This window comes from Lagenorhynchus albirostris, chromosome 2 (genome assembly GCF_949774975.1).
Source record: "Lagenorhynchus albirostris chromosome 2, mLagAlb1.1, whole genome shotgun sequence".
Classification (NCBI taxonomy): domain Eukaryota; kingdom Metazoa; phylum Chordata; class Mammalia; order Artiodactyla; family Delphinidae; genus Lagenorhynchus; species Lagenorhynchus albirostris.
This window is the reverse complement of record NC_083096.1, coordinates 66,283,412-66,309,685: the sequence shown is the minus strand read 5'-3', so window position 1 is coordinate 66,309,685 and position 26,274 is coordinate 66,283,412. Positions and strand designations below refer to the sequence as shown.

Below are 26,274 nucleotides of genomic sequence, written 5' to 3'. Positions count from 1 at the left end.
CTTGGCTTCTTTAAAGCAGGCCGTTCCGCACGGTACAAAGTGCAAGTGACTGGTGGCCTGTGTCTGGGTCTTTCCCCTGTGCTGTGGCCGCTGCCACTCTGCATGTGTTGTTTACATCCCCATGGTAACTCCCCTCGTTAAAATGCTGGAGTTGGCATTTATGTTGGCAGATACTGAAAAAAAAAAAAGAAAAATTGGGCCCAGACTCGGTTCTTTTCAAGAAAGAAATCAGAGAGAAGGGAGGAGCAGAATCATTTTCTCATAGGATTTCTTCTCTCAGTAACTCTGCTGTGGCCAGCAGAAGGTCAGACTCTAAAAGACGCGAAACTAGGCGAGCTTTGTACACAGTCCCTTTCACTTCCACCAGCCTTTGCCTAGATTGTTCCAGTTGGCACCAGAAGGACAGTCACTGTAAGAGAGGGTCTCTTTCCTGCTTTGGCTGCAAGCTTTAAATCATTGCCTCTGAGCCAAGGTTCAAAACTAAAACAACTAACCTTTTGTCTTTGTTATTAGCATTTACTTAGAGGTATGTATATTTAGTATCGCTGAAAAAATATGACCCCAAGTGCCAACCCAAGGCTAAGCAAATGGTTTTTCCAGCTCAAAAATAAACGTTTGCCTGGACTTCCTGATTGCGGTAGCTAATATCATTGCTTCTAGTGCTATCTATAATTGGGAAAGCTAGCTAAACACACTTTACTAAGAAAGACACATTCACTGCTAATGTTCATGTGCTTCTCTAAACCATGCATCTGATGGGCAGGGCTTCATCGGAAAAGATTTCTTGGAAGACAAAATGCAAGGAGGACTTGATTTAGTAACAGGATTAGTCTTCGTCATGTAATGGGTATGCAGAATTGAATGTTACTGCTTTGTTGTGTAACATTCCTTGTATTTTGTGTTGCTGAAGAACAGATCACCACAAATTTAGCAGCTTAGAACAACACAGAGTTATTATCTCACGGTTTCTGTTGTTCAGGAGCCTGGGCAGGCTAACCTGGGTTCTCTGCTCTAGTCTGACAAAGCTGCAACCCAGGGGTCCACTGAGGCCACGCTCTTATCTGAAGCTCATTCCAGTAGGGGCATAATTCAGTTCCTTGTGGTTGTAGAACTGAAGTCCCCAGATCCTAGAAGCTGCCCTCTCCACAGGCAGCTTACAAGTTGTCTGCTTGCTTTCTTCCTGGAGAATGTCACCATTTTAAGGATTTAACCTAATCTCCCATTTCATTAACGCAAAGTCAACTGATTGGTAACTTAATCACAGGAAGGATATCCTGTTATTTTCACAGTGCCCCCCAACACATACGCTCAAGGGAAAGAGATGTACCCCAGGGTGGAATCTTACATATCTTCTTAGGATTCTGCCTTCCACACTCCCCAGCTGAGCATTTGGGCCAGGTTTTGTCCACTCAAGTCATATCCTTTTTTTTTTTTTTTTTTTTGCGGTACGCGGGCCTCTCACTGTTGTGGCCTCTCCCGTTGCGGAGCACAGGCTCTGGACACGCAGGCTCAGCGGCCATGGCTCACAGGCGCAGCCGCTCTGCGGCATGTGGGATCTTCCCGGACCGGGGCACGAACCCGTGTCCCCTGCATCGGCAGGCGGACTCCCAACCACTGCGCCACCAGGGAAGCCCCAAGTCATATCCTTTTTGTCTTCCTTATAGTGCCAGAAAAGTTTAACTTAAAAATCCCACTCATTCATTCATTCACTCAACATTTATTATTTCAGCTTTATATCAAGCATTGTGCTGTAAAACTTGGTAAGCTTATTGTCAGGACTACAATAATTCTTTGAGAGAGAGAACTTGTAAACCCTTTTAATGGTTTTCTAGCAATACAGTAATTTTATCTTGTTTTTTAAAAATAACATCTTGCTAGAGAGAACAATAAGAACCTAAACACATGGTTGGAAGTACACCTCTGCACTTCACCCTGGTAGATGGAGTTACCTAAAATGATTAGCAAAGGGGACGGTAAGAAAGAGGAAAGGACATCCAATAAGGTCTGGCCAAACTGGCACTGTATTTAGATTTATTTACTTCTCTGAGTTTTTACTCTCTGTCAAATGCTATATTAGCCACTGGAATAACAAAGATGAAAAAATGCATGTAAATGTGGGTCCTCCTGGGACAGGTGCTCTTATAACAGCATAAAACTGCGCATGATCACAGGAAGTACATCTGCCAAGTTTACCCAAAGGGGAGAGAGGATCGAAAATCAGGGAGAGGCAGACAGTGCTGAGTCTCAGAGGAGTATGATGTTTAACACATAGAAGGAATCACAGAAGCAAAGTGAACAACATAATTCAACTTCAACAGGCATTACTTACTGGAATGCATACTGTGTGTTGGGCAGCGGGGTTTCAAATATGTGTGAAACATGGCTCCTCCCCTTGAGGGTTTGCTGTTTAGTTGGGAAGACACATGTAAACTTGTGGCAAATGCTGCTGGAGAGAAATACACAGGGTGGTATGAAAAGGCAAGGGAACATGAACGCCGTGAGTGTCTTTGGGGAATGGAGAAGCATATGATGTAGCTGGATGAAATTATGTAGAGCATGTGTAGGATTGGAGGGAAATGAGACACTAGGGAGGGGCTAGATCCACTGAAAGACCTTAACTGTACCAGCAAAGATTTCAACTTGGTCCTATGAAGCAGCAGAAACTCTGAGCTGTTTAAGGAGGGGATGTAGTAATTTATAGTGTAAGTTCTCAAGCTGCACTTCTTGGATTCAGATTCTTGCTACAACCCTGACTACCTTTGTGACCCGGGGTCAGTGGCTTATCCTCCCTAAGACTCAGTTTTTGTGTTTCTAAAATGGGGATAATTCTATACAAGAATAAATAAGATAATATATTAAAAAAGTATAGTGTCTGGAACATAGTATTCACACCGTAATTCAGCTATAATATAGTAAGGTTCAGTATATTATATATTATATATTATTTATTATTATTATTATTATTATTTTCATGATCAGATCCATGGTTTGGAGGAATTCCTCTAGTGATTTTCTTGAAGATGAGCTGAATTCAAAGAAACGGTAGGAGACCACTGTTGAGGTGTGTGCTTCTCAAACTGGGGAAATACAGAATAAGTATGAAAAACCTTCCCCATTTTACTCAGATATTTGGAGGAAAATATTCTTATTTTAAGATAAACATTGGTATGTGATGGAATAGACTACAGCAGGGGGTTTTGGAGCCATTTCGTGCTTTTGATGGTGTGCACCAGGGCTGTGAGTCCATGCTCTTCTTCTAGGAGGGTTGCTTGGCCATGATTTAGGGAAAGCATCAGTATGGAGTTGCACTGTCTAGTCTGTGGCTTCTTGATTTTAAATTTAAATTAATTAAAATTAAAGTAAATAAAATTTAAAACTTTAGCACTCCAGTTATACGAGCCCTATTTCAGCCACTCGATAGCCACATGCAGCTGATGGCTGCTATATTGGAGAACAGAGAACACTTATTTTCCTCATTGCAGAAAGTGCTGTTGGACGACACTACTAAGACCATTATATGACAGACTGTGGCTCCTCTAAACCCATTTCAAAAATAACAGTGACACTAAGGATGGAACAAAAGGGATAGATTTGAAAAATAGAACTGGGAAGACTTGCTCTGGGGCCTACCTTCCTCAAATTCCCATCATGCAAGAGCTCTTAATACATGCCTCCTTTTTAGTTGGGCCTTTTAATCCAATCTGCCCAATTTCTGATGCTGGGTGACCCAGAAACTCAGCATGATTTGGGAGGGTGACTTAGGCTTGGCATAATCTGGACAGATGTGGTTAATACCTATGGACAGAGAGTGTTTATCCAGTAAGAGAACAAGAAGAATTGAGAATCGCTCCCAGATGCTGGCGCATGCTACGTACTCAAATATTTGAAGGAATAAACAAACGAATGAATGGACGAACAGATTAGCAAATACAATGAACTCTGTATCGATGGTGATGTCATTATATAATATGGAAAGAAAAGAAAATGGAGCTGGTTTGGGTGAAATGTGATACTAGTCTTAGCAGCACAGAGTTTGTTGGAAGTGTCTGGGGTATGCAGTAGTAAATGGGGTGTTGGCTTTTAGGAGAGGCATTTGGTCAGAGATAACACATTTGGTGGTTAGCAACATATGTGCACAGTGCCTACACTCCACCCTCTTGAGTCACTGTGATTTGAAAGGTTCCATCCCTAAAATTTAATCAACTTCCACATCTCTTAAGTTTACCTGGCTAACTGATGATCAGAGCTTTTGGTTGGCTTGAAATAACACATGTTAACTCACCGAGCTGAAAACGCTTCCAGCCAAAGCAAAGAAACCAGGTGTCTTAGTTCAAATAACCTTATCGTCAGAATTATATTATTTTTACTGAGTTTCTTGAAATTCTGCAAAATCCTACTTCTGGGGCTTCCAAGGCCCTAGATTGAGACAGCCACTGCACAAGGTGCTAAGTGCATCCATCTGAGTAGATGAGACCACCTAAAGGAAGATTGCACGTCACCAGGAGGAGAGAGCCGGGAACAGCTGTCTGCACCATCCCTGCACCCCAGCTCATTCCAGAGAGGCTTCCTATGAGCTCAGTTGGAAGAGTCCCAAGAAATACACTGTAATGCTAATGCAAACAACTCCCAATTAGGGGAGCCTTCAGGGGCCACTTCCCCAGGCCTAAAACAACTGTTTTCTTTAGGCCAAGAGGAAGCCAGAGGTTATCCAAAGACTAGCTTGGAGACCGGGTTAGCCACTTGCCTACCATCCTCAAATTCCCATCATGCAAGGGCTCTTCATACACGCCTCCTTTTTAGTTGGGCCTTTTAATCCAATCTGCCCAATTTCTGATGCTGGGTGACCCAGAAACTCAGCATGATTTGGGAGGGTGACTTGGGCTTGGCATAATCTGGGCAGATGTGGTTAATACCTATGGACAGATGGTGTTCATCCGGTAAAATCAGGCACTTTATTATGTTAATTAATCCAAGTGGGACCCGGAAAATACAATATTAGCTGAATTTCCTGTCTAGCAAGGCGATTGGTGCTTTCTGTTGGCTTAAATCAGAAAATTCAATATCCTGGCATAACCAGGGATGTTCTGGAAATTTTTTTTTCCCCATAAGGAAAAACCTTTGATAAAAGCTAGAAAGGCAGAAGTGCTAATGGAGCTAATTTAAAGATAGAGACCCCACCCCCTCAAGGAGGGCCAGCCAGCATCTGCAAGGAGCCAGGCATCCCTAAGCAAACCCCAGCTATCCTCAGGCCTTAGCGGGGAGGAGGCAACAAAGTGATTCTCACTTTAAATTAGTTCAATTAGCACTTTTTCTTTTAAGAAGAAAAATGCTTTTATTCAAAAAGTGGTTTTCTTCATTTTCGCAACCTATATATTAAAAAGATTTCTGTGGGCTTATGTTTTACCATTTAGCAGCTGTTCCTGCTTAGAAAGTGCTGCTTTTCTCCTTTCAAGGGAGGTCAAGTAGTCAGGGGGTTAATTTCCATCCTTTCTCGCCCCCCTTCCCCATGCCTTTTAAAAATGTTGCATGCACCTATATGGGGATAGAACAGAGAGAAAATAACTTTTAAAAAAATATTTATTTATTAATTTGGTTGCTGTGGGTCTTAGTTGAGGCAGGCAGTCTCCTTAGTTGCAGCAGGTGGGCTCCTTAGTTGTGGCTCACGGCCTCCTTTGTTGCGGCACATGGGCTCCTTAGTTGCAGCATGCGTGTGGGATCTAATTCCCTGACCAGGGATCAAACACGGGCCCCCTGCATTGGGAGCATGGAGTCTTAACCACTGTGCCACCAGGGAAGTCCAGACAACTTATTTTTAACTTATGGCTACAGAGTCTCTGTAATTGCCAGGAGGCAATCTGTGTACAAAAAAGAGGCTGGGTTTTGTAGTCAGGCAGACCTGAATTGATACTTTGGCCCTATAACCTACTAGTTGAGTGACCTTTGAACTCAGTTCTTCATTGGTAAATGGGAATAACCATAGCTACCTCACTAGTTGTGAAAAGTGAATAATTTGAATTGATGGCTCTGAGGGGGTATGGCCCAAGGCCTGGAACCTGGTAGGAAGAATCCCCAGTAAGTCCTAGTATTTGTCGTGTACCAGGCACTGTGCTGAGTTCTCTCTATGTATGACCTGATTTCTCCCTGTCACCCCGTGAGGTCAGTTTGACTCTTTTGACTGTCATTTGAAGAAGCTGAAGTTTGAAGAGGCACCCCAAATCACCCAGCTGGTATTCAGCTGGTCCAGGGTTCAAAACCAACATGGTGGAATTTTGAAACTTCATGCCCCTCACCACTCTGTATAAATATTTGTATAATACATGTGATTGTTCTTCTGCTTAGTGTCCCGACAGTACACAATGAAGTATTTAAAGAACGCTTTCAGCACTGCTTTCAGCATCCAACCCCTTTGCTCAAATCTCCTCTTGTTCACTTTTCACTCAAAAAAGGGTCTTCTCCCAGACGTAGATCCTCTCCTCTCCCTTTTTATATGTATTTGGTGTGAACTTTTTTTTTTTCCGTTGTCGTTGTTGTTTCCTTTCTCTTTATGAAGGCGGAAGAGACGGAATTTCAACAAGCAAGCGACGGAAATCCTGAATGAATATTTCTATTCCCATCTCAGCAACCCCTACCCCAGTGAGGAAGCCAAAGAGGAGTTAGCCAAGAAGTGTGGCATCACAGTGTCCCAGGTAAGAAGCCCTCAAAGGGCTCAGCCCATACCCTGGCCCTGGTGGAGTCACAGTGCAGAGTCTTGGAGGTCTTGCTTTCCTGAACTTTCATGCCTTGTAAGTTCCATCAACTTAAGCCTTAAAATGGCAAGGTCAGCACATGATGTGCATAAGAGAGTTTCCAAGGCAGTACCTGGAAAAACTTGAGAGGAACCAGCAGAAGTAGGAGAAGACTAAGTACAGTGTAAAAACAGGGACAGGGTTCTTCCCTCTGAGCTCTCCGTTGCTTCAAATGGGCGAAGAATTCTACATGTACTTGGAAAGCCATCTGAATTTCTCATGTTATTTTCTCAAGCATACTCAATTCCTTGGCCCATTTTTTTGCCCAACCCAGGAACTTTAAGAGTCAGTGAATGGAACTTTTAAATGAAAGGGACTCAAATGTCCTCTCTTGATGTCCTCACTCTGTAACTGATGGAGTGTAGGAATTTTAACGTGTCACTATGCTTGCATTGGAATGATTGCACAAAATGTCACTGAGTGCCCCCTTCCCCCAAAGAGCAATAACCGTAACAGGTGCCTATTGACGTGGAAAGGTACGTGACATAAAAGTTTTATGGACCTGGAGTGTTCAGCATTAATATGAAGTAGAAAGGTCAGCAAGTTTTATATGTATCTACATTGTGTCTACACAAAGGATCCATCCAAACTTCTTACTCGGTCTGAACCTCAAATACCACCACCAGTCTCTAGTTGAGACCAGTAGGGATAGTCAAGAAACCTCTCAGAGAAAGCTTTCCTCAGAATTGTGTCACGTGCAAGAGAATCAAATGTACTAGTGTTTCCAAAAAGGGCAAGGGGGAGGGGGAAGTTGGGGAGAAGAGACCTACTTTAGTGAAAAACTTCACTTAACATTTTGTAAATGAAGTAGACGCTGTTTTGTATAAACTGAGCATCTGTACTTCCTTGAGCTGAATCCTGGCTTCTGCTACTCCCCGCCGGGTGCTGATCCCATCAACCTGTGTTTAGCTAAGCAGAATGAGGTCTAGTCAAAATAAAGAACTCCACACAGGGGATCTGCACTGAAGAGATTGCCGGGCTCTCCCCAGCACTCTGTGTGTGATTTTTGCAGCAGCCTTGGAAACCTCCTTTCAGACAAGGCAGAAAGAATCGTCTCCTTTTTAACCTGGACCTTCCTCAGGTACTTGGACCCAGCGGAAGGTCGTTTCCAGTCTTGGCAACCCTGGGAAAGCAGAACATCAGTGGTCTAATTCAGGTGGCCTGATTGTTATCTAGGTTTCTAACCATTCTTGTCCAAATCTGGACCCATTGTCCACAAGTAAAGAGAACCGATGTTTTGTGGTGCTTGCTGCATGTTTGCAGGTATAAACCATATCACTAACCCACAAACAGTGAATTTCGGTCATGGAATCTTCTGCTGCTAAAGTTGAAAATCACTATATTGTTTGAATTCAAATTCTGGGATTTGGAATTCCAAATCCCTATTGAAAATAGAATGAACTCTTCAGGATCTAGTCTGTATTGTGTGTGAATAAAAAATGGAATCTTGGCCTATTCCAGCAACCTTCACATCCTTCATTATGGAAATCCAGGGTGCAAATAGTGTGTCCATTAAAATGATGATTTACATATACTGTATCACCTTTCTCTTTCCCCTATCCATCCCAGGGCGATACCATTCTTCCTTCCCCATCACATCACTTCCTCCCAACAATAACCAGACTGTTCTACCATTGCCACACAAGTTCCAGTGGGAGACAACATGATATCCTAGAACGAGCACTTGCTAGGAGCGTGTTCATGCTGAGTCAACCGTGGGATTTTAGGAACTCACTCTTTCTATTTGGGTCTTCGTTGCCCCATCTCCAGTCATGGTTGGTTGGACCACATGATATATTAAATCTCCCTCTATCTCTAGTTCTCAGATCTAGGAGATGCCTTTGACTGTATCTTTCTTGTTTGTTGTTTGTTTGTTGCTTTGGGTTTTTTTAAAACTAAATTTATTTATTTATTTTTGGCTGAGTTGGGTCTTTGTTGCTGGGCACAGGCTTCCTCTAGTTGCGGCGAGCGGGGGCTATTCCTTGTTGCGGTGCATGGGCTTCTCATTGCGGTGGCTTCTCTTGTTGCGGAGCACGGGCTCTAGGCACGTGGGCTTCAGTAGTTGTGGCTCGCGGGCTGTAGAGCACAGGCTCAGTAGTTGTGGCTCACGGGCTTAGTTGCTCCGCAGCATGTGGGATCGTCCTGGATGAGGGTTTGAAGCCGTGTCCCCTGCATTGGCAGGTGTCCCTGTGCCACCAGGGAAGCCCTGTTTTGGGGTTTTTTGTTGTTGTTGTTGTTAATAATCACCCTCCATCTTGAAATTCTCCTACTTTGGCTTTCTTGACATTGTTCTCTCTGGAGTTTTCTCCTTCCTCTTGGGCCACTCCTGCTCAGTCTTCTTAGAGGATCTGCCATCTCTACCTATCCTAAAAGTATTGTTCTTTCATTAGCCCCCATCTCATCATGTCCTAGCCCATGGTCCTTAATTATTTTTTAAGACACATATTCTTTTAAAATCCACTTACTAGTGAGTCCTCCTGTGATTCCCAAACAAAAATATTCTCAGACACAGAAACCCATCTATTGACCATCCTCTCCTTTGATCCCAGAACAGCCCTTCCTCTATTCTAATGCTTGGAGTGCTGCTTGGAGTGTGATCTACAGAAGGCAGCATCAGCTGGGAGCTTGTTAGAAATGTAAACTCTTGGGTCTTACTGTATAGCACAGGGAACTATACTCAATATTTTGTAATAACCTATAAGAGAAAAATAAATCTGAAAAAGAATATACGTATATATTTGTGTGTGTGTGTGTATATATATATATATATATATATATATATATATGTAACTGAATCACTGTGCTGTACACCTAAACGTAACACGATGTTGTAAATCAACTATACTTCAATTTAAAAAAAATTTCTTGGGTCTCACCCCAGTCCTGAATCAGAATCTCTGGTGGAAAGGAGAGGAGGCTAGGGATCTGTCTTCATAAGCCCTCCATGCACACTTGACTTTGAAAAGTACTGTTCTACACAGTGAATTGGAGTGGCCCCCTCCGTGCTCACAGCTGCAAATATACTTCTCTTTAAATATCCCCATGAGACTTCTCTCCTGGAATGCCGAACTCATATATCTTACTTCCCACTGGACTTCACCATGGCTCTGCCCACGGGCTCTTCAAACTTAATGTCCAAAATGTGAACCAAACTTTCCCCGGAGAATCAGTGATTCCTTCTGCATTATCTGTCTCGGAGTAAGTCAGTCATCTCTGTATCCCTAGTGCCTAGCACATAGTAGACCTTGTCAATGATTGTTGAACAGTGGGTTAATTAATGAAAACACCGATTCTATACATTGTTCAGGGCATATGACATCCCCCTAGTGGACGATGCAGGAAATGCCTGAACTGACCCAGCATCTTCCCTGCATGAGCATCTATTCTCCTGTAGAAAGGAATCATCCCAGGACCGGTCCCTTCTCCACCCTCTTCCTTCTCACCTTCTCTCATGTAGCCAATTTATTAGAGCACAGGCATTTTCTTTCCTCCTCAAAAGTCGTTCCAAACTTCCTTCATCTTTCCCCCTTTCTTCCAGCTCATCCAGTTACCCCAGAAAAAATCTCCCTGCCTCTTTTCCTCTCTCTCTGTTCCACTTAGAAGTCAAAACCCAACCACAATGATGATTGATTCCTATGAATAGTGAAAGTTACATCAAGAAAACCATGAGTTTGGGAGTGAAATTAGATAGGCAGTGGCCCCTGAATGGACCCAGAAATGCCCTTCCTCTTCCAGTTTAACTCTCCTTCTGTAGGCACCAGCATTTACAATAAATAAAGCATTTTCTCTTGAGTCTTTTTCCTCTCTTGTTTACTAATATTGCAATGCTATGTTTTGATTTTTATTACAGAGGCTTGGCATTTCTGCTTCAGTATGAGCTGTATAGGTCTATGAGGGATAGCCTTATAAGATTTTTAAATTTAGCTAATGCACTTTAAAAATAAGTGTAGTTTTGCAAGAATTTTCTTTATCTGCCATTGTTGGGGTAAATTAAATTACATGTAAGCTATGGTACATGTGTTACCAACTTCTCCTTCTCTCACCAAATTCATGGTTTGTTTTGTAATTGTATAAACCCACAATATTTTAGTTTGAAATCACATCTGAAATATGGCGTATAAAACTCTGCTTAGGAGGCAGGATTATGGGAGTAAAACTTGAATTTCACTGTGTCTCCACTTGTGTCTGGCAGAGGTCTTGGTATAAAGAGAACGGGCATAGAATCAAGCCAGGACAGCCGCTGTGAGCCACATGAAGGAAATAGGTTAACAAATGAAAGTAAATTACGTTTATTTTGTGTATTGGTGTTAACATTTAAAGCCTGGAATTCAAAGGAATAATCAGTGCTAGGCTTCAGTTTTTCCTCATGTAGATAACACCAAGCTTTGCACAAAATACTTAGTGAAATTTATTGGATTGAATTATATTGATCCTAAGGTCAGTAGTACAATACAGCTAAGAATCTAGTCCATATTAAAGTTATTTAACTAAGAAAAATGTGAAATTAATCCATCCATGAAAGCACCCATATGTTGATATAGATTTCTTTGAATATTTAAAGGTCTGTATAATTTGATTGCCCAAAGTCAGCTTTAGCATTGGTAAGTAACAGGCATTTCTCCTGAAATGCTAGGTTTATTTTAGTGTCCTATACTTAAGAGGTAAGCAGATTTAAAATGCTTGCCCTAAACTACAAGGGTCCTAGTTAAATGAGCAGCTCCTCCCTAGAAAAATCTTTGTCACAGTGGTTTTGCTAGATTGTGTTATATTAAGCAAGAGAATCTCATTTTATGTAGTTGCTCCTCTCCAAGCCCTTTCTTCAGATCTTTTAATTGATGTTGCAGAATCAGAGCTAGGATGAGACCAATTAGCCTACCTCTTCAACCCTCTCATAAGCTCTTCCTTTTCCTCTGTGATATTTGTGCGGGATGAACTGGTAACTTTCTCGTCTTCTTTTAAACCTCTCTAGGTATCAAACTGGTTTGGAAATAAACGAATCCGGTACAAGAAGAACATAGGTAAATTTCAAGAGGAAGCCAATATTTATGCTGCCAAAACAGCTGTCACTGCTACCAATGTGTCAGCCCATGGAAGCCAAGCTAACTCACCGTCAACTCCCAATTCAGCTGGTTAGTTTTTTCTTTGAATTGGGGGAAGTGTTCTCCATTTTTATATGTGCTTTTCCTACACTGGGGTTTTCTTTTAATTCTTTAGGCTATGGATGGGTTGATTTATGTATTTGATTGTCTTTTTTACTGTTGATGCGACTTTGGGTTTTTCTTTTCATTTCCAAAAAGCAATGTGTTTTGCTGTTGATAAGATGGACGTGTCTGAGGGTTTGCACTAATGTGTCTCTTTAAGTTGGACAGAGGTAAATTGGTTGGTTTTGATGAGGAGACCTCTAAATTCTCCTTTCAGAGGTTCTAATAAGTAAGCTCGACTTAATATTTTGAGATAGTCCCTTGGGGTTCAGGCATTTAGTCTGTCTCCTATAAAGTTGTTGTCCTTATCTATTTTGCTGTTCCTATCACATGATGTCTGGGTCACCTACTAGCATGCATTCTTTGAAGGAATATTCACTCTTCTTTAAATATCTTATTAAAATGTTCTGGTCTGCAAAGCCAACTATGGTGATTGCTATCCATTTTTTATAGTTATCGTTCTTTACTGTTTTATTGTGTTGGTTTTCTTTATGTAAACTACAAAGAAAATTGCCAGTCATTAATTCAAATGACTTCAGATTCCAGTTTTTCTGTTACAGTATCAGTCATGTGCTGTACTCCTGGTTTTATTTTAGTAAATGTGCGTTGTATCACTAATTTCAGAGTTAGGCTAACGTAATATATTTTGGGGGTGTGCCTTGTACCACCAGTTCTTAATTTCCACATGTGAAAAGAATAATCAGTAATGCATAAAAAATGTAACCTTGGTGTTTGTATGCTATGGAAGGCATGCATGTTGGTGCTTTTTATTTAAAGGGAAAACCAGAAATATTTCTTATTAAATAAGTATTTATTTATTAAATAAGGCTTTATTAAATAAGTTAGATTAAGATATTTCTCCCCATAATGAACCAGATGCATTGATTTTGGCTGTGGGGTACATATCTAAGAAAATTGATGCCCCAACTTTAAAGGGTCACAAATTAAATATGTTAGATCATAATATGACTTTTAAATCTAATTTCTAACATTTGGGGGTATGTGGTGTCTTTGACCTCCCCGCCTGTTTGCCCACTAAAATAAGTCCTCTTTCTACCCTGTGGTAGACTGTTATTGGAGACATGTAAGGCTCCACACACTAATGTCTTCTGTGAGCTTCTAGATGCTTCTAATTTGTTATCATAAAGTTCTCCAAGTCACTGGGCTGTACCATCACAGCTTTCTTTTGTTTAAATGGAATCATGCATGAAGAGTGGCCTGGGCTTTGTAAACATGGATATGGTAAGACAATGTAGAATTCAATCCAGTTTCATTTTTCCCAGCACTCCAGATTAGGTAACCATGGAGAGCATATTTGCTTTTTGAGGTTTTGTGTGTATGTGTGTGTGTGTGTGTGTGTGTGTGTGTGTGTGTGTGTGTTTCCTTCTCTTCTCATCATGGTATGGTTGACAAAGGATCAAGGCTAACAGGTTCAATAACCAGAGAGTTTCCTTCATCCCCATCTGGTCAATTATTAAGCATTTCAGACCCAGCAACACTAGTTGAATTGTACTGCTAGGCAGACATTTTCACTTGTCTCTTTGGAAGAAGTACAATTCTGTCAACATTAGCAAAAACACATTTGATACTCTTGCAAAGGTTATAATGTAAAACAGATATCAAAATGACTTTTTTCTGTCCCTGATATATCTGCATCGCAGATGGCTTAGCATGATTTATGAACAGTCTTTAGAAGGGCCCCGTGGACTCCCTTCATTACTAAATCCCTTTTTCTTCTTTCCTAAAGTACTTGAAAAGAGAAAAGTGAGCGTTTTAACCCCCTCGTCTGTGTTTAAGAATTATTTTGGCTCTCTTGGAATATCAGTATGTGATTACAGTTTTCTAAGGAATTTTTCTGGTGGCTTAAACTTCATGTGACTATTCTGAGCACAGAGTAAATTATTATGGAAAATTTGAGCTAAGCTTTCCAGTGGTGCCTAAGTTGTTAGAAATAATATGCAGAGGAACCCCTTTGTAGTGCTTTTTCTAAAATAGAGACAAAAGAAAATACTATTGTATATGTGCAATAGCGTGGAATTTTAAAAGATAAATGGTTTAACAGGAAAAGTTATAAATGGGTTTTTCTATCTTTTCTTTGCTCTTAACACAACCCAAATCGCTACACAGATAGAGGGAGAACTTTCAAATGTTTCAGCTTTGCACATAGGGTGTTTATAATGTTGTATACCAGCTCTTTGATAATTCTGAAGGGTAAATAATAATTGAAATAGCAAGTTTTAAATAAGAGGTTAGGAAGTGAAAATATATTTTAGTTGAGTTTAGAGTTCTGGAACCTGGGAACTTTTTATATCCTCAGTATAGAAGCAGGAGTTTTTTCCAGAAGCTTTACTAAATATAAATACTCATTTCTACTGCAAGGAAGATATTTTGCAAGTAAATCTTATTCCTTCTAGAGGCTTTTGTGTGGAGAGCAGTACTTCAGTATCTTTATTTAGGCCTCTTCTAAATATTCCTCTTTGTTGATATATGCCTGACCTCCTATTTCCTTAAGCATAATTCATAAAAATCACGTAGGGCTGCGGCCTGTGAGGAATGAACAAGTATTTCGAGATACTTGGAATGCTTCATATTTTGCACCAGCAGAGTTGGGCAAAATGGATGGAGCAAGGAGGAAAAATAGAGAGAAGACAAGAAAATTAAGTTTTGAAAAAAAAGAAACAAAAAGGGGGACCAACTGAAGCAATAGTTAATAACCCTGGGTCCATCATTCTTTTGGAGTGACCTAAAGTGACACCTTCTCAATTTCCTATTTTTGATGAGATTATGAAAGCAAGAGTTAATATCTCAGAAAAATAAGGCCCTTTTAGGAAGGTTGGATTATCTATTTTGGAAGGTTGGAGAACATTTTAATATCCAAGAAGAAAGAAATTGGCTTATGCGTTACAGATATTTTCTGTGGCATAGCATCAGCATTGATATCTTAGCAGGATCTGTGATTAGCTAAGCAATCCCCGTTTTCTGAGGCTCAGAACCCACAGATTTGAATTCTTTTGCTTAGTTGTATGTGTTTGTCAAGGACAACAGTAGATTCAGCCATGACATTAGTTAGCAGCAAGCCCTTTAACAGTTTCTTATTATGCCCCTCATAGGAAGTTTGGTGTTTTTCTGGGTTGGTGGAAGGTTATCATATTAAGGCCCTGGACACTGGCTTCCTAAGAGAAGTTTATGTATAGTACACATGGTTAGAGAGGAGGTAACACATCCAGAGAAGTTGACTGACACTTCTAGTAAAGCCATCGGAACACTCATGGTTTTGTTTTTTAAAACCAGTGAAAGAATTTATCCCCTTGATGTTTTCTGCTGTGTTCATTCTTCCTATGTTTCTTCCCTTGTGGAAAATGAAAACACGGCCTCCTGGAATTGGAACTCTAGAACCTGGACATGCACACCTGCTGAAGGTTATCTGGTTTCCCATTGAACCAGATAACCTTTCCCTCTTGTACTTTGCCCTGAGTAGAAAGTAATAATGGTTTTATTTTAATTTGGAGAGAAAAATCTTGAGAAACAGAGAAGTGAGCATAATATAATTAAGCTTACATCCAGCAAAGAGACTCTATCTTTGAGCCTCCAAACGGTATAGGAGGCCAACAGAGTCCAGTATGATCAAACTGGCCACCTAATCTGTGTGAAGCCTACCTAGACTTCTAGATTGCAGAAATTAAGGTAATACTTGCCATCCATCTGCTTGCTAAAAATGCTGTGAGTTATAATGAGCTAATACTTTTAAAACACCTCAAGTTCCTTAGGAAGAAAAAGTAAATTCATTCCTGTTCTAGGTCATGGGTTCTCAATGTCAGTAAAGTTGCCATTTTTGGCTGTCACAGTTGTAGGGGGATGGATGTTCCTGACATCTATGAGATGGAGACCAGGGATGTGTTTGACCATCCTACAATACGTAAGATATTCCTCCATAACAAAGAATTATCTGGCCCAAAATGTGAATAGTGCCAAGGTCAAGAAACCCCGCTCTAGATTGAGATATTATCATTAGTATTCTATTTTTTGGATTTTGAAGTTAAGGAGACCAGGGATGTGTTTGACCGTCCTACAATACGTAAGATATTCCTCCACAACAAAGAATTATCTGGCCCAAAATGTGAATGGTGCCAAAGTCAAGAAACCCCGCTCCAGATTGAGATATTATCATTAGTATTCCATGTTTTGGATTTTGAAGTTAACTGAGTTTGGGTGTTTTTTTTTTCCCCCTGAGCAAATGTAATTCTCTTGGAGACTCTTTAGAGTAGAAACAGAGTGTTCAGGAAATTGCCTTTTATGAAAATGGCTGTTAGCACATCTCCACATCGTGTTTGCATGAGCAAATGCATCAGAATCTGTAGGTGATCCATTGTAGAATCTGTAGGTGATCTAGTTGAGTGCAAGTTTAGCTTTGTACGTGCCCCAGCTGTCTGGATTATGGCTTCAACGAGCTACTTGCCTCCCTTTCCAAGCCAAATTCAGAACCTTTTAACTGGCAAGCACGTCTTAAAATGTGCTTCTAGTCATTGCCATCACTTTATAGCCACCTGCAGGTAAGGTTCCAGACTGACCTTCTCAGCAAACCAGGTAATTCTGTTTTAGTTCTTTGAGAATTCCACAGCACCTCCGAGAGAGCCCACATGCTATTTGTCTGTGAATCACATCCTTCCCAGGAGGTTATCCAATCCAGGATACGTTCTTTCCAACTTCCAGTGCCAGATGAAGAATGAGTCTTCCCCTCATTACTTAGATGTTTGTGTGGACGTGTCTGCCTTATTGCAGTATTCGTGACACCTGGTCTCTTTCCTCAGCGAAATCACTGCCTCTAGTTACTTATCAGAGAAGCAGAAGCCATGGCGGTGTTGTACGTGGGTGTACAGAGACAATGAAATGCTGAAACGGCATGGCCAAAAGCACAGGGACTCCTTCTGCAATTACTGCTCTGATTCAAATGCATTTGTACACGAAGTACATTGATATGTGCATATTTATCTCTATGTACATTAGGCAGCCAGACATATTTACAATTTATCTATGCACATATATTTTTTAAATCATCTGTGTCAATTGCAGTGTGTGTCTTGCAAGTGGCACATTCCGTGGCTTCATGGTTCCGTGGGTGCCATGTTCCTTGGCATCAGTGTAGCCCTCTGGAAGTTTCTCCCATTTCTCAGTCTGTGTGCTAATTTCCAATAAACCATCAACCAAGCATGTAGAGTGTATGTTTATTACATGGTATTTGGTTGGGAGAGAAATAAGATACCTGGGCTTCAAACTGAATACTCTCAGGGGAAAAAAAAATTCTGATATCATATAAACAATTATAATTTGGGTTCTTAGAGCTGCTGGTTCTTGGTTCTGATGACATCTACCTGTGAGCATGTGTTGTAATACTTATTATAAAATGGCTTTTAATATTTAGGTTATATCGCTGTGGTTGAAAGAAAGATTTGAGAGGGATGTAACTAGGACATAGATGCCTGGGTCTTATATATCTTAACATACGAATGTGATCTGTGCTACGCACTGCTTCACCCACACGTTGTGGGGGGGACTGTTTGAAAGATTTGCAGCACATTAATGGAAGGAGGGTCCAGGCCAAAGCCTCTGCCCACTGATTGGGTGTAAGCCACACCTGGTCAAATCTTGTACCTATTTTGCCTAAGATCCAACTTTTCTAATTCCTTTCAGATAAGCTAAACCGAGAAACGTGTACCAGATGACATACATAGGACATGTTTCAGAGTTAATCAGGATGTCATAGTTCTTTGGATGGTGCTTGAGTTGTCCCCCGCCCCCCAAAGAAAGCAGTCCCTTTTTCCCATGAGAAGGGAGTTAAGAGTGGAGGATCCGTCTGTGTAGCAAAATACTCAGCTGGCTCCTTGCATATGGACGGACACCCCAAAGAACAAAGCAGAATGGAGATGTTCCTTAACTTGAGGTTGTCCCCAAGTCAATTGTCTTCAAGTAAATCATTTGGTTCCTCTAAATGGCTCTTGCCTTTGAAGGATGAGGATACCATGAATAGTTGAGGAGAGTGGCAGAGTTTAGAAGTCATTGCTAGTTAAGTGGTCCTGCCATGGAACAAAAAAACCTTCTGTTCAGCTTAGCTGCAGCTCTTCATGTGAGGCGAGATGGCTCTCTAGGATGGCACAAATCCCTATTTTGGGATAAAAGAGAGTCAGAGCTGGGGCATGAATCATTGTTGGGCGATTCCACACGGATGATGGCTGTCTCAGAATTCAAGGGCAGGAGTGCAATTTGAGCAATATAGGGACGGAAACAATAGAGTGGAACTGACCTGGGTCCCTGAGGTCTCTCCTTTTCCAGGCTAACGTCATGTTTTAACCAAACCTTGCACGTTGAGCTTTCTTTCCTAATGCACTGAGCTGCACGATGGCTTCAGAATAATATTAAGCTCTTCCACGGCCTTGTGTTTAGGTTGAGGGGGGGACTAGGTTTACCACAGTAGAACCAGTGGAACCCGGGTGGTGCCTACAGGCTAAGTCTGGGAGAAAGTTTCAACTCTAGGAGGTGAAAGCAGATAGTTAACTGCTCTTCTGAAGACTCACTTTATTATTATTATTATTACTATCATTTCATATTTCATGCATGCTTGAGAATTCCTGGTCCATTTTCTGTCTCATCTTCCTCCAAAATGGCAGGTGGCAGAGGAGAGCATATTATTCTCACTTATTTTTGCAGTCCTCATGATCCTCTTGGACTGTTTGCCACCCAGCAGGGAACATCACCTTCTTTCTAGAAATCAGGAATGTTGGTGACTCATATCACAGGGCCAGCCCTACTGTGCAGCGTTACCTTCATGCCCTCCCCTCCCAGGTGCTGCTACCCATGTGAGAGTAGATGGGTGTAGCATTAGTTTATTTAGAATCCAGCTGATAGCTCACGTGCTCCATCGTGGTGGCAGAAGTACCACTGACCAGCCTGTAGTCTCCAGCCCACAGTCCCCCAGCCAATCTTAGAATTTTAGAGACAAGAGAGAGAGACCCTGGGTCTGGAGACTGTCTTCAACTCAAACAGAGCAAGTTGAGAAGAATACATGTTTCCTTTCTCAGCTTGAAGCTGCTAAGGGGAAGCAGACCTATGGGCAACTTGCAGTGAGATGTGGGCTCCGCATAACATCAATGATATGCACCCTTTATTGCTTGCTCTGTTCTTCATGCTACTAACCAGACTCTGTTGATGTTGTTTTGATTTTAGTTTTTATTTGGGGGGGGGTTGCTTTGCATGTCATTCTTCCTCTTGGCTGTTAGTTGCGGGGGTTAAGCCTTTTCCTTTCTGTGATTCAGGTGCCTCACTCTTTCCTTTCCAGGTTCTTCCAGTTCTTTTAACATGTCAAACTCTGGAGATTTGTTCATGAGCGTGCAGTCACTCAATGGGGATTCTTACCAAGGGGCCCAGGTTGGAGCCAACGTGCAATCACAGGTAGGGACCCAGCCAATGTGCCGCCAGGTGAATGCTTTAGCGTCCAAGAGCCCTCAGTCGGATTGGCATCTCCTGCTTCTGTCCAGAGAGAGAGAGGCGGACAGACAGAGAGAGATGTAGAGACAAAACCTTACCAACAACCAAACCGAATCAAAGACAACCATTGTCGTGGGGAATCTCGTCCACACTTTGTGAATGCGTCTGGCTCTGGCTTGTCAGTCACCCTAGGAGGGCAGGAGAGCGGCAAGCACGGGGTGAGGTGACTAAGGCCCGTCAGGCAAGTGGACCCAGTGTATTCTTGGCTCATGAAAGGGAAAGGGAGGAGGAGTTGAGTCCATCAGTTCACTTTTCAGGTCCCTCTCTTGTTTGTTGCTTTTCCACACTCAACATCTGCCCAATATAGAGGTCATGAATGACTAGGCACATAACTTAGGATCTCACGTTTTCATTTTAACCTTTGAAAACACCCAGCCAGGTTGACTAAACTCATCTTCTTAGTCGTCCTTGAGGTCAAGGGATTTGGGTTTCTGGTGATGAGTCTATAAGTCCATGCTGGGAAACAAAAATCAAGCGTGTGGTTGTAAACCCTCAGCGCTCCCTAGTCGGCAGCTCGCCTTCACGAGAGCTCAGAAGCCATCCTCCTGTGTCAGCACGCAGCCTGATGTGACCGGGTGAGGTCCTGTGCTCTGGGTCAGAATCGCTAGGGAAGTTCTGAGCCAAGCGCATCCAGGCTCCCACCCTGCCAGAGGAGCAGGAAGCTTTACATGCCTGGAAGAGACCACCTGGCCGGTAATTCAGCGCCCTGCTCAGGAAACATTGCCTGGAAACAAGTTCGAGGAGATATAGTCAGACTTCGGTCAGATGACTAAACAGCTGGCCATCATTTAAGTCCTCAGTAAGACAACATTAGTCGCACACTGCTCTCTCTGGGAGGGGCCTGGCCAAGCCCCTCTACACAGAACCTTGACTTTTGTAGGATCCCCAGCAAAGAAGTTAGATAGGATGATCCGGAGGGCAGGGAAAAATCCCATCACTCTCCCCACTCTCAGCCCCTCTATCACCCCTCCCTGCCGCCTCATGCAGCATTGTTGAATTAGTTTCAGTGTTGGGAATCCCAGCTTTCTTTGACCATTTTTCTGTCTTCCTTACTGAAATCAGAAAGGATAGTGGATTCGGCATAGAGAGGAGGCCCAGCCTCCTCCTAATGGTTCCTTTCCCAGGAAGAATGTCTCCAGTGATCGCATTAATTTGGCGAGCCCAAATGGTAGCCTGTGTGATGATGATGTGCCTCCCTTTCCCTGCATCTCCCTGACTAATTTCCTCTCTGTTGTTGTTCATCTGTTTAGGTGGATACCCTTCGCCATGTTATCAGCCAGACAGGAGGATACAGTGACGGACTCGCAGCCAGTCAGATGTACAGTCCGCAGGGCATCAGTGTAAGAAAACAAGGCTCCCCCCGCCACCCTTTGTTTTTATTCTATCACTATCAATTAGTTCAAAGCCATAGGGCTCAGAACGCCACTTAGTAGGACTTCTTAGCTTTACGGTCACCTATTTCTTGTTTCTGTATCGGTCATGCCGTCGGCAGCATTCTACCCTCAAAAAAAGTGGCGATTGGGCAGGCTTCATGCAGGCAGCTGGCGTCTAGGGCTGTCACACGCAATCAGTGTTTGCATGGCACCTGCGGCCACATGCGTTCAGCTGAGAGGGGCTGCTAAACAGGTGACACCTAGTACAACAGTGGTAGGAAACGTCCCCACCAGCGGGGGCCTGGGAACCTGGGGAGAAAAACCAGTAGCCGAAATCCATTGCATCCAGGTCTGTGGTCTTAAAAAAAAAAACCTTTCTCCCATCTAAGGACGATTAAAAAAAATTAACACAGAGGCTGGGTATGCTGAAGGGATGGGGAGGGGTGCAGACCATCTTCTACTTGTTCTTGGGTGCGCTGGCGGCTCCTGACTAGCATGAAAATTCATAGCGACAAGCTATGTCGCACAGAGTGAAATCGATCAGACAGACACAAGGAGAATCGAGTGTAGATTTGGGACAGCAATCCAACTTGATTTCTCAGATCAATCGTCCGCTATCTCAGCAGCGGTGACAGCAAGCTGGGACAAGGGGGCAGCCTGGAAAAGGAAGCTGTTCTTTAGATCAGAGGTGATTTCCTGGGCTTTTAGAGGTCATAAGATGCTCCAGTAGGACTATTGGCTCAGAACTGTCTAAGAAAACTATGATTGGATGATGGTGAGGATTTTTTGTTGTTGTTTCTGTTGTTAGGATTAAAGTAAATTGGGGATGGAGGGAAGGAAAGGTAGGCATAGTGTGTTGATGTAATTCTAGCCTATACTAATTGAGGTATGGTATCTGCAATGAAAAGGGTGATAGCTTTTTAACTCTGCATTGGTGAAATCATATATGACAATGGCCAGACTGGAAGGAAGCAAGAGGATACCAGATGTTTCATCGGATGAGGAACGGTTGAAAAAATTAGGAATTCTTAGCCCATTAAAGAGAAGGTTTGGCTGGTAAGTAATAGTTTGAGACACGCTGTCATCAGTGAGAGAGATTGGATTCATCGTGAATGATGTAAAGGGAGGTAGGATAGATCACTGAGTAGAAGATTCAGGGAAACAGATTTCACTTCAACACCTCAAGGGCCTTTCTAAGATGCAGTCAGAGTTGTCCAAAGAAGGGATCTTTTGCCTCTGGAAGCCAAGAATTCCCCATCATTGGCGCGTTCAGACATTGTTTGGCTAACTACTTGGTAAGGATGTTGTGGAAGGGAGTTAAGTACCAGGGGATGACTGTCTTGGTGACTTTTAAGGCCCCTTCCAATTAGGAATTCTTTATTTTCTACCTTCCTTAGGCAGAATCTCCTCTGAGTTTATATAATATTTATCAAGTTCCTCTCTGGGATGGAAGGAGGGAGGTTAGAGCTGACCCTGTTAAACATACTCTGGGCACCTGTGTCCCTTTTTTAGAAAGGGTTTCCAGAGCAGAGGGATTTTTCCCTTCTTGTGCTTATACTAATTATTATTCCTGTATTCATGGCTGACTTGTCAGACGCCTGCTTAGAAAAAATCCAAGATACCATGGTGGAGAATTATGTTCTCAAACATGGATTCCAAATGAATTAAGTTGTTCTGTGTTTGTATGGGGAGTTTCAAGCACATAGGCATTTATACATTTCCTGGATCTTTTTGAGCTAGAAGATCGGTCTTTCCAGAAAAAGTTTTGCTCTGTATGTAAGTGGAAGAGAGGAACATGAGGAAAGTATAAGAGTGTGGGGAGGAGACTATGGACGCATTCAGAAAGAGAACTGCAGAAAGTCTACATGACTGGGCAGGAAGTGGGGCTGACAGTTCTGCTATTTGGTATCTTTCTTTCCTAATTGGGTAGCACAGGAGAGAGCGGCACTCAGACTCTGGGGGGTCAACGTTGGCCCCTCTGACGTCATCTGGTGGGCTGGGAATCATTTCTGAAATAGTGTAACCAAACATGTGCAGATCATTATGTCTGATTACATAAGCCCACCGCAAAAACTGGGCTGGAAAATGCCACTTGAAAGAGTCTCTCATTTTGCATTAATTTTTTTCCCCTGTGAACTGTTTATTTTATTTCTGGGTCTCTAAGACACAGGGTAAATGAATCAAAGGCCGATCATGATACGGTCTGTTCCTTTGGTATCAATTTTAAGTTGTGCCACCTTGCAGGAGACCAAGCTTGTGGGATGTATTTTTAGAGAGCGGTATTAGATGCTGAAGCATGTGTATGTGCAGAGAGGGGCACTGGCTGCTAGGAGAAATGAGAGAGAGAGAGAAAAGGAGGTAGACAAGAAGAGACAAGGACAGGAATGAGAGATTGGAGCCAATGAATAGAAATAAACAATTCCAAAACCCATGGCAGCAATGGAATTCCCAGCTGGGCTGGATTGTGTTTCATTCAGTGGAGGACATTTTCTGGGCAGCCTTTATCTACTCCCCTGCCTGGATTTTCACAGCACTCACATCTTATCCAACCAGCGTCTATTTTAAATCTTGTAGAGTTCAGACGGCTTGCCTTTAACTAAGGCCACGTAGTGATCGGGTTGTAAGGTGTGGTGGTGAGAGCCCTGCGTTGGGAGTTGGGAGACTCTGGTCCTTGTAACTCTCATGTGCCCATGGGCAGGCGTCAAACCTTGTCTTTTATAAAATGGGGCCGGTAATTCTCACCCTTCATGACTGCTTTAGGGAAAATGAGAAAATAGGTAGGAATGGGCTTGGCAAAGCACACGTTTTTCCACATGAATGCAGCATGAAAAGTTATAAGTGATAACTTTCTAATTTGACCTTTTTCCTCCTCTTGTGTGAGCAGTTTTCCCAGTAGGTAGTTCCTAGTGAGGATAGGTTAGGGCACAGTTGTCACTTTTTTCTCTTCTGATGGAAAGGTACACTTTTGACAAGGATACAGAGTTATGCAAGGCCTAAGGACCCCCTTCCTTAGCCAGAGTGAGCGTTAAAGACCCTGGGTCTTTAAGACACAGGATAAATGAATCAAAGGCTGCTCATGATACGGTCTGTTGCTTTGGTATCAATTTTAAGTTGTGTTAAATTATACCTTTTTGAGTGCTTTGTATTCTCAAATGACAACGGGCAATGCTTACTGGGTTTAGAGTGGCTCTAAGTGATGGAGGGAGGTTACTTCACTTCTCTGTCAGTTAGACAGACTGAAAGATCACTTAGCTATCACATCCACTCTTTGGTTTCCCTTCCCACTGCCACCATCCTCGTTCTAGAAATGGTTCATTAGCTAGGCTATTGTGATTATTTCCTAATTACCGTTACTGCCTTTAGTGTCTCCTTTCTCCTGCACACATCCCCAGAATTTTGTCATTCCTTGCCCAGAAATCAAGAGCACTTCTCTATTGCCCACCTAAGCAAGTTGAATCCCTGAGTCGGACATTTTCAGAGTCTTCCACGCTCCGGCCCCATCTACCTATGCATCCCCCTCACTCCCCAAGTCACACTGACTCTCCCACGCCCAGATCCTCCTTGCTGTTTGTCTTCTTCTCCTTAGCCCTCCTTCCTCTCTTCTCTCCACTTTATCACACACACACTCCCTTGCCTTATGGATATATGCACAGACACACTCAATCAGTCTTTGTCTTTCATTCCCAAATACGCATGTGGTCCCAAAATGCATATATTAGTTGCTCAAAACATGTTTGTTGAATGAATAAATCAGAAGACAAGCTACCACTGAATTAAAAAATGCCACATCTTATGTAACAGCTGTAAAATACCTAGTAATGATTTTCTCTCTTAAATGCCTTACTAACCCACAAATAGACTATCTTTTTTAATTCAAAACCCACAAATAGACTATCTTTTTTAATTCAATTTAATTCAAAAAGCTTCTTAAGTCTTTCTTTTTGGAAAAAGTTTCTAAACTTTTTGACCAAGGCAGATTCTCTGAGAATTAAGAGTCAGATCAGCATTAAATAGATGAAGTTATAGAGTGATGATATTGTCAAGAGAATTACCCTTTGAATTCTTTAGCACCTTCTTTCCTAAAAGAATCCCCTTATCAAAACCTGCTTGTGGGGTAGCCATCTATACAGCAAGAGAACATCGTTTCTTTTTTTTTTTTTAATTTTATTGAAGTATAGTTGATTTACAATGTTGTGTTAATTTCTTCTGTATAGCAAAGTGACTCAGTTATGCATATATATATTCTTTTTCATATTCTTTTCCATTATGGTTTATCACAGGATATTGAATATAGTTGTGCTATACAGTAGGACCTTGTTGTTTATCCATCCTATATATAATAGTTTGCATCTGCTAACCCCATACTCCCAATCCTTCCCTCCGCCATCCCCACTCCCCTTTGGCAACCACAAGCCTGGAGAACACCGTTTCTCATGGGGTTCTCACTGCTTTCTCTACCAGACGTGGGACTAGAACCTGCACAAACAAACGGGTGGACAGTGGCAGCAACCTGAAATCAGGAAACTTGGATCCTTCTTCTGGCGAGTCTCTTCATCTCTGTATCGTTGCTTCATCTGTAAAATTTATCCCATCAACAAGCTCTAAGGTCCTTTCAGCTTAGTAGTTCTGGAGTCCTACAAGTATGGTTTTTGATTCCTACTGTTCACTCAAGGGACACCAGGCTCAACTGTAGGCTCCTCTTTCCAGAAAACTCTTTCAGTTGAGTTAGTCTCCGCCATCTTTTCTAGCCTACCCTATCGCTTCCCCTTTCAGTTGGATCTTGAGGGAAGGAGGAAGAGCTTGCATTACATGAACTTCTCCCTTTGAATTCACGGAGATCTGTGGTAGCAGAAAGCATTAGTTTTTAGGGTGAAATTATTTTTGATTATTTTAAAATGTGAGAGGGGACTTCCCTGGTGGTCCAGTGGTTAAGACTCGGTGCTCCCAAGGCAGGGGGCCTGGGTTCAATCCCCGGTCAGGGATCTAGATCCCACGTGCCACAACTAAGACCCAGCGCAGCCAAATAAATAAATAAATATTAAAAAATAATAAATTTTTTAAAAATAAAATAACATGTGAGTTAAGGGAGTGAGTTCACTCCAGCCACATCTTAAATGTTGACAGATACCCCTATAAGATTGTCATTATTCAAGAGATTAAGTGAAATAGAAATAAAGTGTTAGTGTTCTCTCTATAAAGGCAAAGTGTCATAAACGTCAGTTTATGACAGAAAAGTCTCATTGATTTTGCTTTGTGATAATTATAGTAGTGGAAAAATAGATATGAAGCTTTGATCTTTGTAAACCATAACATACGTGTTTTTATTTTATTTTTTTTTTTGCTTTCTCCCACGTTAGGCAAAGGGACAAAAGGACA

At 42.1% G+C, this 26,274-nt stretch overlaps 1 protein-coding gene across 4 annotated transcripts in view; it reads left to right on the top strand.

Annotated features, from left to right (window-relative positions):
* The window catches only part of PBX1 (PBX homeobox 1), a 282,525-nt gene that overhangs the window by 233,445 nt on the left and 22,806 nt on the right, over window positions 1-26,274 (top strand). For 2 of the 4 annotated variants that reach the window (XM_060134242.1, XM_060134259.1), the window contains 4 exons: window positions 6,551-6,686; window positions 11,755-11,914; window positions 19,317-19,429; window positions 20,776-20,865. In XM_060134242.1, the coding sequence (XP_059990225.1) occupies window positions 6,551-6,686; window positions 11,755-11,914; window positions 19,317-19,429; window positions 20,776-20,865 (499 nt within the window). The remainder of the gene's footprint in view (window positions 1-6,550; window positions 6,687-11,754; window positions 11,915-19,316; window positions 19,430-20,775; window positions 20,866-26,274) is intronic. The other 2 variants (XM_060134251.1, XM_060134267.1) reach the window with 2 other exon arrangements.